The sequence below is a fragment of the Barbatula barbatula genome, assembly GCF_947034865.1.
Source record: "Barbatula barbatula genome assembly, chromosome: 19".
Lineage (NCBI taxonomy): Eukaryota > Metazoa > Chordata > Actinopteri > Cypriniformes > Nemacheilidae > Barbatula > Barbatula barbatula.
This window is the reverse complement of record NC_136782.1, coordinates 11,391,302-11,405,958: the sequence shown is the minus strand read 5'-3', so window position 1 is coordinate 11,405,958 and position 14,657 is coordinate 11,391,302. Positions and strand designations below refer to the sequence as shown.

Here is a 14,657-nt window from a genome sequence, read left to right as displayed (position 1 = left end):
TCCACCGGCGACGAGGTGAGCCCCCTCCCTAAGCGCCCAGTGGCGCAGCTGGGGGGGGGGGTACTGTCATGACTCTGGGTCTGTGGTTCAGTTTTTTGCCTGCGTGACTGTGTTTTGTTTCATGTTGAACACGTGGGGAATTGTTTGACAGTTTTCCGCGTGTTCTGTGTCTGCGTCACCAGCCCCGCCCCCGTGTCTCCCTCACTGGGTTTCCCTCACGACTCCGCTGATCACCCTGTCACCTGTAGCGAGTTTCGCTAGCGCTTCCCGCTCGCGGGTTGCGCTACGCGGCTGTTGCCCATTACGTAATTAAGAGGTTTCCTATTTCATTCCCTCGTGTGCTCTTGTTCTTCGTCAGTCCGTTGTGTGTTTATACTAGCACTACCGTTAGCTGACTTCTTGTCCTGTCCAGTCCAGTCGTGTCTAGACTTGCGTTACAAGCTTTCCTCTATCTGTCATTAGCGTTATTTATTTAGTCTAGTCTAGTTAGGTTTTTCTAGTATTGTTATTTTCCCTAGATAGTTTGGTGTTCCTCCTATTATTTTCTCATCTTCATCTGCCCGCTAGTTTCCCGCCGGCGCTCCAGTGACTCCCTGCATCGGCTGCTCACGAAGCTCTCCCACCAGCTCCCCGGGACTTTACCCAGCCACGCCGTCTGGGACCCAGCATACCCTGCCTAGCACCAGACCCTGCCTCTACCGTTGCGGTCCGCAGCCGCCGTCTAGAACCCGGATTCTCCGGGTGTGACAACCACCTGTGCTGCAGACGCTTCGATAGAGGATCTCCTGAGAGTTCTCCCTTCGGGGTCATTCATCTCTCCCTTCGGGGTCATTCATCTCTCCCTTCGGGGTTTTTGTCTCTCCCTTCGGGGTTGTGTATGCTCTCTTGTGTCCCCTGTGGGCAGGGTAAATAAAACCAGCTGTTTCACCGCAATTGGGCCTCTCTCCGTTCTTCCACCATGACAACATAATACAGCGTGCATACGGTGGGGTACAATCTGAGCCACATGTGTGATGAACATGGAACAAAATAACCCAGGTTAAAAAAGCTCTTTCGACTATGATGACATAACAGCGTGCAGTAGAATTCGCATTCACACAGATTATTACTGTGATGTGTACAAATCCCAGGAGCAAATTTATGATGGATGGTCAGGACATGTGACAATGAAGAAGCCCAGAGGTCAGAAGCTGCATGCAGGGTTCTTTCCTACCACGTTAACCCTCATCTTAAGACAGTTAGAAAACTCAAGGGCATCGAGCTAATTACAGCACAACGTATAACGGTTTACTTGGACCTAATGAAGTGGGAAATAATTACAGCTCGGCATTGACCTATAGCTCAACTCCCTTTCCTGCTGCTAGCGCATAATAAGACACTATTACAAAACATACTTCACTTAATGTACATCAAACTCACTTAAAGGCAGGGGTCTTCAACCTTTTTAAGATCAACGATATATATAGAGCAGGGGTCTGCTGCTGCATATTATATTTTCAGGAATGTACAAGGTTATATTCAAGATTTTGATTAAAGATTATGATTGCACATGACTGTTACAAAAATAATGGCCTGCACAGTTAAATCCTTAGTGACAAAGCTCTTACAAGGAAATGTTCCTTAATTTAGGGAGTGTGCTGCAAACTGGGCCCAAGTATTTTTTTTTAAGGAGTCATGTGCCTTTGTTGTACCATACAATGCAACATTACAACATGAATCGTGAGTGGAAAAATGAAACATCCTGCTAAGCCTTAGCTTTGGTTGTATGTCATTTCATTGTATTGTAATAGTAAAAAATATTTCTTCCACAAAAAAGGTTTGAAATCAAACAATAATTGACAGACCCCCTGCTTTTTGCTGCAGGCCTAGTTTTGAAGCCCCCCTGCTTCAAAACAAGGAAGACAAGCTTCATTCAACCAGGCAATGAAGACTCGATTGTCTATACAATATGTCTCTGTACTGTCATTTTCACCTTGTACGCAGAGTGATTAGTTGAATTTGTGTATTTCTGTGATCCTAACAATACTTTTTGATCCTTTCCACACATGAAAAATATGTCAGCTCAGGCGGCAGCTCGACTGCATTTAATAAAGCTGCCATATTCATAATCCATAAACAGTTGACACATTCAACTCTGATTCTGTTTAAACATCGCCATATGATATGCCATGTTTGCCTCTCTTTCCCCAGGTAGTCCACGTGAATGTTATTCAACAAATCCTCCCTGCTTTCTAATGGAGAAAAGCTGTTTATAAGCACATTAACCAGCCTGCGCACTCACTCCTTCATGCCAGCGCTGCTAATATGTGGGCAGGATTTGCGGAGTGGGAGGTACAGTAAACAGTTGGAGTTCAATCAAAGCTACTTATTTAAGCTCTACTGAAACCCGAAGAAATACTCTTCTGGAGTCCTACATGTCGCACCGTTGGCCTTCTGAAGACTTAATTAAAAACCTTATTATGACAGAATCCAAAAATGCAGCGTGCTCGGTGCAGATCAGAGAATTCGGTAATCGCTTCGGACCTATCAGCACAATCTACTTTGAATCGGAGTCAAACCTTGCAGTGGTTGGTCCCCTTTCATCCATTTGATGGTGGAAGCAGGCTTGCTGCCCATGGCGGTGCAGGTTATCTCCGTCTCGTTCCCCTCGCTAACAATTTCCTCCCGGGACTCTAAGATTGGGTTGCCTGGTGGAACTGGAAGAAGATCGACAGCAGGATTAGAGATGGTGCGGCAGCTCTTCTGCGCTGGATCGATGTTGTTATCTGTGTGCTCGCTGAAGGACAATTTGTTATTTTTACTAAGATCTGCCGATGAGTATCGAGAAGTTAAATCAGTCAAAGTGCAAAATGTGTAAGCATGTGATGTGCGTCTGAAGCTGCTTTCTCACACTATGTAAAAATACGCTATAAGCCCCAGCTTGGGATGCCCAGAAGAAAAACCGTAGTGCTCTGAGGTTGTCCTTTCAAAGCTCAGGAGACTTTATTAAGTCCATTTAAGTGTCAGCTATGTCTGTAAAATCTTTTAGCGAAATACAAACACAAATGAAACAGTTCTTGACAAACAGCAAAAATACAAAAAATGTGGTCATTGAAGGATTTGGCTTAACCCTTGTATGCGATATTCAGTTTTTAAATAAATTTAGTCATAAAAATAATTGTTAAAATACAACTTTTAAGTCACAAAAATAGTTTTATGTTATCCCAATTAACAACAAAAACAGCATATATGGGTAATGTATGTAATTTACTATACCTTTGTTAAATCTCACATTAATATAGGTGAAAAAGCATGTTTATGTTTTGAAAATACTTTTCTTTTAAAAACTGAACAGGTCCCACAGACTCAAACACCACACAAGGGTTAAGCAAAAGTCTCGCTCTATACAACAGATGCAAGAATCCAAAGACTTTATCGAAGTCTTCGTTGTGATTTCTTTCTTTATTCTACTTACAGTAACCACTACATGGAGTTTTATCTTGCGAAAACTTTCCCTATTTGCTATTTATTTCTTTCCATGCGTCGTCTCAAGAAATACCTGCGTACACACGAAACCGATTTAAAACGATATGTATACACGCCAAATCAGTATGTGGCTCTGTTCTGCCACAGAGATACACTTACAATGGAGAAAAAAACGCTTGGAGCATGAACATAAACTTAATGCCCGGGGTGATGAGATCATCGTTACAGAAAATATACGGATCGGTTGTACACGCGAAAAGGCAAGGGTGCCGTTTTCAGATTTATCCACTCTGGGACCCGGTTTCAAAACATATCGGTTAAAGGCTCCCAAAATGCAGAGTTCGTCTGGACGAAACGCACATATGATACAAAATCTTTACGTATACAGCTAATCGCATCTCCTTGTGGATGACCTCTAAATTCTTCAGGTGAACTCCATGGCTGTCTCTACCAGTGACGCCAGCAACAATTTAGCCTGGTCCAAAATGGCAACTAGTGCTGGTCTTTCAGCAGGAAAATGACAAGCAACACTCAATATTTCCCATTCATGCAATTCTACCCTATTCATATTTGGTTACAACAGATCACACACTACTCCTTATATTTGTTTCAGAGCAGAGAGCTGATGGCACATTATCTCATATGGTGCTTTGCTGATGGCGTTAAAATCTCTCTATAAAAGCTTTGGTTGCATTGGTTCTTTTTCTAATATCTACCGGCAGCCTCATGCTTTTACGTACATGCTGCGACGGAACACATATCCTCATAAAACTCGCACCATTTAAGAGAGCACTCAATGCCATTCGGCTCTCCAGGACTTCAAATCGTCATTCAGCACAAGTGCTTCACAACGGCACAAAGCTAACTTCAGAATCGCTCAATGTGGCCTTTTCAACATCTAAGAGGAATTCAGTCAATATTACGGCAATATCAATAGCGCAACATCCGTTCCATTTTGTTTGGCCGGCCTTGTTGGAAACGACATGAGAGGGATCAGTGGATATTGTGTCACAGTGAGATTCAATTAAACAAGTTCAATTAGAGAACAAATCAATAAGGTGCATCAATAACATTCAGAAGGTAGACGTCATACCCAGCACAGTGATGTCTGCGTAGGCTTCTTGTGGGGGGTCCGTGTAGAGCTGGCACACGTACCGTCCCTCGTCCGAGAGTGACACGTTGGACAATGACACCAGAAGCTCATTGTCTGAGAAGTTAACCAGCTGAAACCGGCTGTCCTTCAAGGCTGACGAAACAGAAGCGGGAAGAGTGAGTTAAACAGCCATGACTGAACGACGACAATCCAGATGATGGTCACAACAGGAAGTAGTCAATTCGGTCAAAAAGCTATAGCAAAAAGTTTGAGAGAAGTTCTTTCCAACTTAAAGCGATTTTGTAACATCTTTTTACAGTTTTCCATTCATCATAAATGTGTGAAAGAGCCGATTTTGTGTTGAAAACGACATGTTAATTTTTGGAATGAACTACTGCTTTAAATGAGTGGGCTGAACTTTGACGCATTCTGGAAGTTCAGAATGTCAGGAATTTAACCGAGCAATCCCGTCACAAGTTTAAGACCTTTGATGGTGTATTTTAAGAACCCTCTCTTAATTCCAACCCTGAACCTGGGGAGCGTTCGAAAGCCTTCTTCCAAAGAATAATGATGAGGCTAGCTTGTTTTGAGCAAAAAGGCAGTGGGCGTGGATTGAAAAGCCTGATTTTCTCAGAACTTGGACTGAATTGCAATTGATGTGGGAAGTTTATGCACTATGCATCAAACAGTTCTGAGACTTTAGTCTTAAGGTAATGCCAGAAGGCTGCCATTTCTCTACATCAGTACAGTAGAAGAGAATATGAGAAATATAAATCTCTGAAAGCCAGGCTTCACATGAACGGGGCTCATTAGAGTGCATTAGGAATTCTAAAGCACCCGAGCCTGTAAGAGGTTGACAGTAAGTGAATGTGATTGTTTCATGTCCCAGCTGATTTGAGACACTCTTCGGCTGTCCCTAGTCTTCTATCCCAAACTCACACAAGGATTGGAAAAAAAAAGAAAGGGGACTTCAGAAAATTACATATAGCACGTTAGATAAACCAAAAAACGGATAACCATGTAAAAAAATGTTTTAGTGCCCAACTGTTTTTGTAATGTAATGTGTAACTTCAAATGTAATGTGCCCCTTTCTCTCCTATCAGGGGAGTCAAAGTACTTTTTTATTGAACGATAATTAAAGATTCAATACAGTATGGAAATGAATGAAGTAAAGGAAAACCTAAAGAGTCAAATTACTTGAGGACTGGGTACATTTTTGTCATGACAGTTATTAGTCACATGTTACTTTTTGGCTCCAATAATTGGCTGGATTCAAAACTGACTACCGATGTGGAATAATGGTAAATTTCACAAATCTCAAAGCCTTTTGTGATTATCTTAAAGCGATAGTTCACCCAAAAATACCTTCTCAGCCTCTTGTCATTTCAAACCTTTATAACTCTCTTTCTTCTGCAGAACACAAAAGAAGATATTTTGAAGAATGTTGGTAAACAAACAACAGCGGAAGCCTTTCACTTCTATTACTAAAACCAAGTCAACGGGTACTGCGGTTGTTACCAACGTTCTACAAAATATCTTCTTTTGTGTTTTGCAGAAGAAAGAAAGTCATATGGGTTTGAAATGATAGAAGAGTGAATACATGATGACAGAATTTTCACTTTTGTGAAGACTATCCCTTTAAATAAGGGAATGACCTGTGATTTATATATAGTATGTACAGTCGACCGTATAAGCGGTGATTCACATTTCGCATCTTTTGCGCTAATATGCGCTAATAGGGGGCGACGCGGCACATCGAAAGGAAAACACTTAAACGTTTCTGAGTGCTGTGCACGCACAGCTGGTCATTTGACTGGAGAAAGCGTCTTGCGTGTTCTGCGCGGTTTTATAAGCGAAATGTGAATCGTCCCTAGCACAACATTAAAACAGTCATCATATATTTGGCATTAATAGCATAAAATTTTGCTTATTCAGTGCAGCGAAATGAAAGTTCATTTAAACAAAGTGACATAAAAATCTTTGCACGGGGAAATGTAATATAGCGTTAAGTTTTCAGAAAATTTAAATAACAAATTCTTCAGCTATCGCTGTTCAGGTCACATTTTTATTCTAAATTGTTCTAAAAAGGCTTTATAGAGCGGCTCATCCGTAAGTGACAGGGAATGAGAATGGCAGTCTGAATGTAATGTGATAAAAACCCCAAGCTATCGCTCCATGCCAGCAGCAATAAACCACCACCGAATCATAATGCTAATATATAATGAAAAATACCGTGCTATATATCATCGGACTATATCCACAGGTGCGTTTCATGCTGTATAAGCTAAGACACATTTCTTCTCTATGTCATTTTGGATGCACAGCCATCTGCGCTGAAGGGATAAACTATGAATTGTTCAAGTGGTCATACTTTCTACAAACTGAACTGGCAGGCTGGTAAACATTAGACAGAATAATACATTACAGCATTAAAGAGTTTGAAGGCTGAGCCTCCCTCCAGTCACATCCATAGGAATAATGTCAGAGCTAGCGGCTAGAACTCTCTCTCTCTTTCTCTCTCTCTCTGTGTTTATCTTTCTCCCCTAAACCCCAAACCATATCCTGTCTTTTTACCGAAAGGATAGATAGGAAAGCGCTTGTCAGGTGAAATTGGCACAAAATGTGCCAACTAGGAGAATTAGGTACCACCAAAACGTTAATTAAATTAGATGAAACCATGATGAAAAAAAGTGTAACCTGATCTTTTAGCAATGTGTTCTTTCTCACTGAAATGTTAAGATGGAACGATTGGAATTATAATATACTTTGCAATTGTGTTTTTGACTGAAATCTGTCAGAGTTATTTTTAAACGAAAAGTGTATAAAATGTACCAAGTTCCCCCTGAAGCTATGAAACCCTGGGCGAAAGGTCAAATAACACCAATCTTTAACAAAAAAACCCTGACACAAAGCACATATGGTCATGCATAAATAAAGAACATGCATTCATGGGAACTGTTTAAATCCTTGAACCAAAATGACATAAATGTGTGGGAGAAGTTACAGATTTTTGCAATGTCTGTCATCACGAACGCAGTTATCAGAGTATTAGTTCAGAGCGTTTATAAAAATTTCAACATTTACTTGTGAGGATGAAGCCAAAATGGAAGAAAATCTACAAACGCTTCACAAATGCTCAAATATTTACTCAAGCCACGGGATACGGGATCCCACGGAGAGATAAGCCAACAATTGTACATGTGCGGTGCATTTGAAATAAATGTCATGAAATACTGTACCTCTCACATCTATTTGCTGTAGATATTTTATCTTGTGGGTTTGCTATCATGTGGGTCTGCTTATCTCACGTTGTTAAAAAAGTTGACAACGATCCATAAGAGGGAATGAGGAGGTGATTCTCACACATTAGCGAATATTGGTTGGGATCACTGGTCTCACGTAAAATCCAAACGCTTTAGGTGTCAAACCATCACTTAGACGCTCATCAGGGCCCTTATTTAGCAGCGGCAGCAAGATTATACGCTTTGCATGCAGAGCGGCATTGAGGTTCTAAACAATCTCAAGGCAGGAATCTAAATGGACCCTCAGAGCACTTTAATTAGCCTGACACAATTACACCCCGTCACTCAATTATTGAAAAGGACCTTGTCAACATTGCAATGCCTTGCTGCTCGCTTAAATGATAAGAGACGAGCTGCGATGTGTCAAGGCTCAAAGTATGAACTTGCACTAGGATGCTGGGACGGTTTGTCGCGTAAAATCAAAACGCATTCTGTCCAACCTTTACACCCTTGAAAATGCATCTGATAGAGTAACCATACACATATTCACGTAAAATCGGAACTAGTTGACTTTGAAAATACGTTTGTTGTGAGGAAGGCGGGACGAGAGCCGTGAGGCGGGGCCGGTGGCGTGAGTGATAGTTAGAATCAGCTGTGCACACACCGGTCCCGCATATCTCACGGAGGAGATCGGGAGCTTAAGAGGACGAGCGGCAGGACTGTTGACGAGGGAGGACCGGGCTCGGACATGTGTAAAGTTTGTGTTTATGTTTGACTTCTGTTTTATTGTTTATTTGATTTCATTAAAGTACGTTAAATGTTCGCCGGTTCCTGCCTCCTTCCGTCCCTTTTATGGATCTTCATTACAAAGTTTTTTCTAATGGAAATGTAATGGATTGTTATGCTGTATTAATGTAAAGCACTGTTCTCTAATCAAATACATAAGTTAGGTTAACTACAGTGGCCCACTGGTGCACAACATAACGACATTTAAGAAGCAAATATAACTTCACAACGCAATCAAGCTCCAACACAATGGCATAAAGCCACAACCCAACGGAAAAGCTCCTGACCACTAGGGGGGTAAAACACCCAGCAAAACGCACACCTCCCGGCATGATGCAGCTTTGGGTGTTGTTTTAGAGGTTTTGGTAGCCTGTTTTGTTTGTTTTAAGCATTTAAAAGGAACGTGTGCTCTACTGTTGGAAAACAATCTCATATGAACAAATTAGAGACTTGTTACACAGCGCTTTTTAATGCTTGATTTTGATTGGCTAGTCATTACATTCTAATGTATGTAATGGCCCTTTCATCAGACTTGGCGAGCTGTAGAGTAGCTGGGCAGCTGCTGTCTCTCGTCGTGAAAATGTTTTGTCTCTGGGCGGATGTTCAAGGTCACTCACCTGCCGGAAGTTTATATATTTTTAAATATGCAGTACATTTTTATGGTAATGATTCATTCTAATGACACTCATGTTATATACAGTTTGACATTTTGCACGTATCATGTATTTTAACTTGCAAATCAACCCACTCTGTATTCTTTACTAAAATAAACAATATATTTTTTTTCGGTCGTATAAATCTGGGAATTCCATTATTAAAACTATGTTCTCCGTGTTTTGAGCCCAGTAAAATGTTGATAGGTTAAAGCCAGCATGGATGCTGCTCATAAAAAGAGCGCTTGATGCTGAGAGCCGTGCCAGGGGAAATGGCAGGATTTTGGGCACTGCTTGCGCACCAATCTGCCAACGAAACCCCCGCGTTTTGCCGCTTACCACATGTCTCCACTGAAAATGAGCTAGACAATCGCAACTGCCATTTAAAACTAATTACACAGGACAATCCCGGTACTTCGAGTACCTTGACCAGCAGAGTTTACACAAACATCATATATAAAAACACTATGTATAAGAGTATATTTGCATTGCATTTGCCAGTATATGAGTTTACCTCCGCTGCTTCTAACAATTCCAAAACCACCACTGACATACAAGGGTATCGTAGACGTTTTTTAACTGTGCATGTGTTTAAATGCAAGAAGCAGTATTGTGAGTTATACATTGGTCGTATTCACAATAGGCTTAACGTTTTAATTAAATTAGTTATTTAATGTGTAAATTAAAGATTTAAATGAAAATATTTTTTTCATGCTTTGCTTCTATTGTGTGTAGTTTTTATATATGCATTGAAATAATCAAAACTTTAAATGACTATGGTTGTCTTTAAAAATTGTTTTTATGAGAAATGAAATGATGAGCAACGAAAGTTTATTTTATTTTAATCTATTACTTTCTTTGGTAAATGCAGAACAACAAACAGCTATGAGGTGCATTAAGCTTTTTCCTTGATTACACCATCTTAAGCTAAAAATTACGGAATTCGGAAATAAATGGCTTTGTCAACATTTATTTATAATTTTCAACATTATTTAAACTTTGCATACATTAAATCTAAAACAAAAAGTGCCAAAAACCTGCAAACATTGTGCATTTTACTCTACACAGCATGTAAAGAAATATAAACATGTTGTATATTTACGACTACCATCCGGGACTGACATTATGGATAGACAGACAGGAAAAAGGGGAGAAATTCTGACAATACAAATGAATAAGCTATCATTGGGTTATTATTATATAGATCTTTTTAAATGACAAAGACGGCTGATTTCAAGGAAAAAACACGTTTTATTATTAATAAATGCAGAAAAACACAAAGCAGGTGTACTTAAAACAAATGTTTTTCTTCATGAAAAAGGATAAAATAAAAGCTATTGTTTACGATGTGTGTGTGTGTAAGGGTACAGAATAAATCGATGAAAACGCATTGTATTTTTTTTGTAAATTATTTTGATTAAAGTAATTTTCAACTTTAAATTAGCATTTAGATGCAAAAGACGCCAGATTTTCAGTTTCAGTTTGCAAGCTCTGGATTAAGCCTATGCAAAACTGCATTAGTTTTTTTACTTTTATGAAAATATTATTGCTCTATTAAATATTGGTTTCTTTTCAAATCTATTTAACCTTTATTAGCATGCATAACCTCTTAAAAAATGAACGCATAAAAAACATGTGAGCATTTTTGTTTTATGACTAATGAAATGGGAATATAATGCAAAGCTTGCTCATCTAGTATATCAGTACATAGATCAATAGATTTGTTGGTTTGGCAGAAAGTCCAGTCGTCATCAGTCATTTAATGTATGGTCTGAGGCAGTGGTCTGAGGCGGTCGTGTGCTCTTTCCCGACTGTCAAAGACTACAATCGGCTAGAAAGGAAGACTAGAAAGAAAAAGTTGTTAACGCTAAGTGTGAATGAGTCAAGAGTCTTAGAATGTTTGTCCTCGGTTTTAATAATCAGTGTGAAAATCCTTAATGCTCTCCCGGATCTCTCTCCTGTTGCTGTATGCACTGAACTAAGCATGAAACTGCCGAATGTGCCCCTAAAAATATAGAACAATTTAAGAACTTTGGTTCCCTTAGTATTAGCAAAGCATTTCCATTGTGTTGTGGCTTTATTCCGTTGTGTTGTGAACTTATATTTGCTTTTAAAATGGTTAAATTGAAGTTGTGCACCAGTGGGCCACCGTAGTTAACTGCTGTTATAAAATATTTGATATATAAAATGTACATATTATACACAGTAAATGAATACACACAAAAAAGCTGCTATCCTTCTTAAACCTTGTATCTCCATGCTTTGTAACTTTTTCCAAAGAGATTCTTCATTAGTCACTGGGTTTTGCAAATATCTAACCAATAAAACGTTTTAAAAAGTGCTTCTCAACTTCGAAAACATATAATTTTATAATTTACAAGGTACAGTGTTTTTTCCATTTTCTGAAAAACAGCATATTTGGACATCCAAGTTTTCAGAAGGCTTATATTTAGCTATACAGGACGTGACGTCACATTGCAAGGTAGATTGCTTTGCTGGCTATAGACGTTCTTTAGGAACACACAACTTTCCACAATAGAAAACAGAATAATAACATTCGACTTACGTCTCATGTCCCTAAAGTAGATGGTCTGTCTGTTGGGGTTGAGCAGCTGGATGACGGAGTCATCGTTGTTTTTCACCCGACAGCTGATAATTGCCGTCTCGCCCTCGACCACAGATACATTATTCGTCACCAGGTTCTGACCCTGCACTGGAAGCCAGAGAAAACATAAAAAAACCTTACATAGGAATACTTCAGTGATGTTATATCTGGATTGTAATTACAATGCATCCCCCAAACAACATTTTCTCATTTGCTTGTTGCCTTGCTTTTCAGAGAGGCAATCATAATACTCTTTCTTTAACCACAAAAAAATATGAAAATACTATTACTATGCGGATCCTGTTTCATTCTTTTCTTGTATCATGAAATTGTAAAAGTCGAGGCGGAAGCTGAATAGATGACTGCCATGATAATGCGAATCCTCATGAGAAATCTGAATACTGATGTTTTAATGTATAATATGAATCTGTGTTAGAAATTAACTTTTTTATTAAGGGACACTATTTGCCCTCTGGAATACATTTTTTATGGAAATGGCTTTAATGAGGACATTTTTCCTCACCTTTTATCTAACCTTGGATGTTAATTATGAAATCAATCTACAATTCAAAACGTTTCTCTACAGTAAATATTGTTTAAGACATCATAACATATATATATATATATATATGAACAGTAACTAAAGATACCATTTGATTCTTTGAAGTACCCTGGAGTCCCATATACAGACCATAATAATACAGAACAATTATATTACTATATATTATATCACTATAGTGCTATGGCACTGCTAAATGTGTGTAAACCTAGTTAGCAAAGATAATTTATATTATGTTAAATCAATGTTCAATTCTAAACACTGATTTAACATCAAATCAAAAAAGAATTTGTGGAAAAAACAAGAAACAAAACACACACATTTTGTATACATAAGTTGCACCATGCATCAGATTCTGTGTGTGATGTTAAGACATGCCGGTGCATTTCTTGGTTTGGATGTATTGATTTTACAGCGTTGTGTGTTTGGGGTGTGTGTGGAATGTCGGTCTCAGTCAGCGAGAGGGTAAGGGCTGGTAATTGCTCCTCACGGCAGAACTTTATCAAACCTCTCCATCTAAGCACGAGGGGATGGAAGCTGGCAATCAACAGCACCTCTCAACAGCATAATACCCAGACCCCAACATCAACCTCTGCAAACACCGAAGTGAACACAAAGTATCTGATACATTCCACAGTAAGCCTGCAACACCTTGCTCCAACCATGCTTTACATCCAAAACGGGCATCAGTACCTTGCAGATGCATTCAGCAGAAAAGCAAGTCACTTTGTTCAAAATTTACATCCACAAAGGTACAAAAAAGAACCAAAAATTGCTTTAAAACATGACAGATGTGAGACAAAATTTGCGCAGTTGAGCGATCACACGCCTTCAAACCCTCGTGACATTTACAGAGACTAAAAAAGCACATCAATCAGAGGTGTTATAATGCCACGGTGTCCGGCCGTGCCCAACGTTAAACATCCGTGAAGCCAGGTTTCACACTGCCACAATCACGTCAAACAAAAGAGAGTGGAAAAAAAACACTAGCTAAAAAGAACACAAACTGTTGGGAAACTGAAAAGCTCACAGTGCTTAAGCACATGTACAGCTGGAAAAAAAAACACGTTCAACCCGAGTAAAAGTCTAATTCTGATGTTTGCTGAAATGCTTTAAAATTATAATGAACTCTGTGTTACTAGGATACACTTTTGAAAAAGAAACAATTTAGAAGGAACCAGTAGCAAGACGTTTCTTAACATGTATCCTTGAGAGATCTTGAAACAAACGTTACAGCTACAGAACCACACAATAAATTGGGTTACCTCAAAACTTTAAGCTGTGGAGTTGTTTTGTTTGTTATAGTCCACTAAACACATAAGAACTGTTGACCACAAAACTATTTGAATAAACTTTTATTCATTATTTCTGTTTACATTACACTTGACAAATAAAAATAGTTTTTTAAACAGTAATCCTGGCAACATGAAGGAACATTCAGTTTAAAGCAACATTCATGAATGCTATTAATGAGTATGTTTTAAGCCTAAGCAGTGTTCTACACTCCTTAGATTTCGGATTTTGGCATTGACTATATAATAGTGAAAAAACAAAACAGTTTAACTGTCACAGTATTTATAAACTTTGAAAATATATTTTTACTTGGAGGCCGCAATGTATTTGTGTCAAAATCTGTGATGTAAAATGGTTGCAACCGAAACCTGTTCTCTTTCGCAACTGCGAAGCACACATGTTTTCCATAAATAACAGTAAAATATAACACGTAAAACATAAGATTAGATATATAAACACACTGGGACAGTAGGTGGCGGTATGTCCTCTTGACTGCCATAAAAGAAAAACGTGTTCAGTATCAGTAAGCGTCTGTTCAAGGTAAGTGTGCATTAAATCATAGCTTTACACTATCGCCTTTAAGACATTTAAGACTATTTATGAAATCAGCATTCACTATAATCGCAGACATTATACCTTATGAGAATATAATGATAAACACAATAATAAGATGCTTTATTCTGTATTAGAGCACATGTGAATATTAGGTCCCGTCAGCTAATGACCAAGGGAGAGAAGACAATAACGTTAGGCTTCAATATCAAAAAGTCAAAATCTGGATAAAATGCATTGTATTAATGACTGTGTATACAATAAATTCGAAATTATTTTGGTTATTAATATGCATGTTTATAATGTTTCTGACAAACAATATTAAAATGTATGAAAATACACCAAATAGAGTCTTTATTTTCTTTCTTTCTTATTTTAGCATTATATATATATATATATATATATATAT

The 14,657-nt window shown here is 38.7% G+C and overlaps 1 protein-coding gene across 6 annotated transcripts in view; it reads right to left on the bottom strand.

The window, feature by feature from the left end:
• cadm1b (cell adhesion molecule 1b) overlaps positions 1-14,657 on the bottom strand; it is a 149,743-nt gene that overhangs the window by 44,260 nt on the left and 90,826 nt on the right. For all 6 annotated transcript variants that reach the window (XM_079482225.1, XM_079482227.1, XM_079482226.1 and 3 more), the window contains 3 exons: positions 11,806-11,952; positions 4,559-4,711; positions 2,559-2,696 (listed from right to left, as the gene is read on the bottom strand). In XM_079482225.1, the coding sequence (XP_079338351.1) occupies positions 2,559-2,696; positions 4,559-4,711; positions 11,806-11,952 (438 nt within the window). The remainder of the gene's footprint in view (positions 1-2,558; positions 2,697-4,558; positions 4,712-11,805; positions 11,953-14,657) is intronic.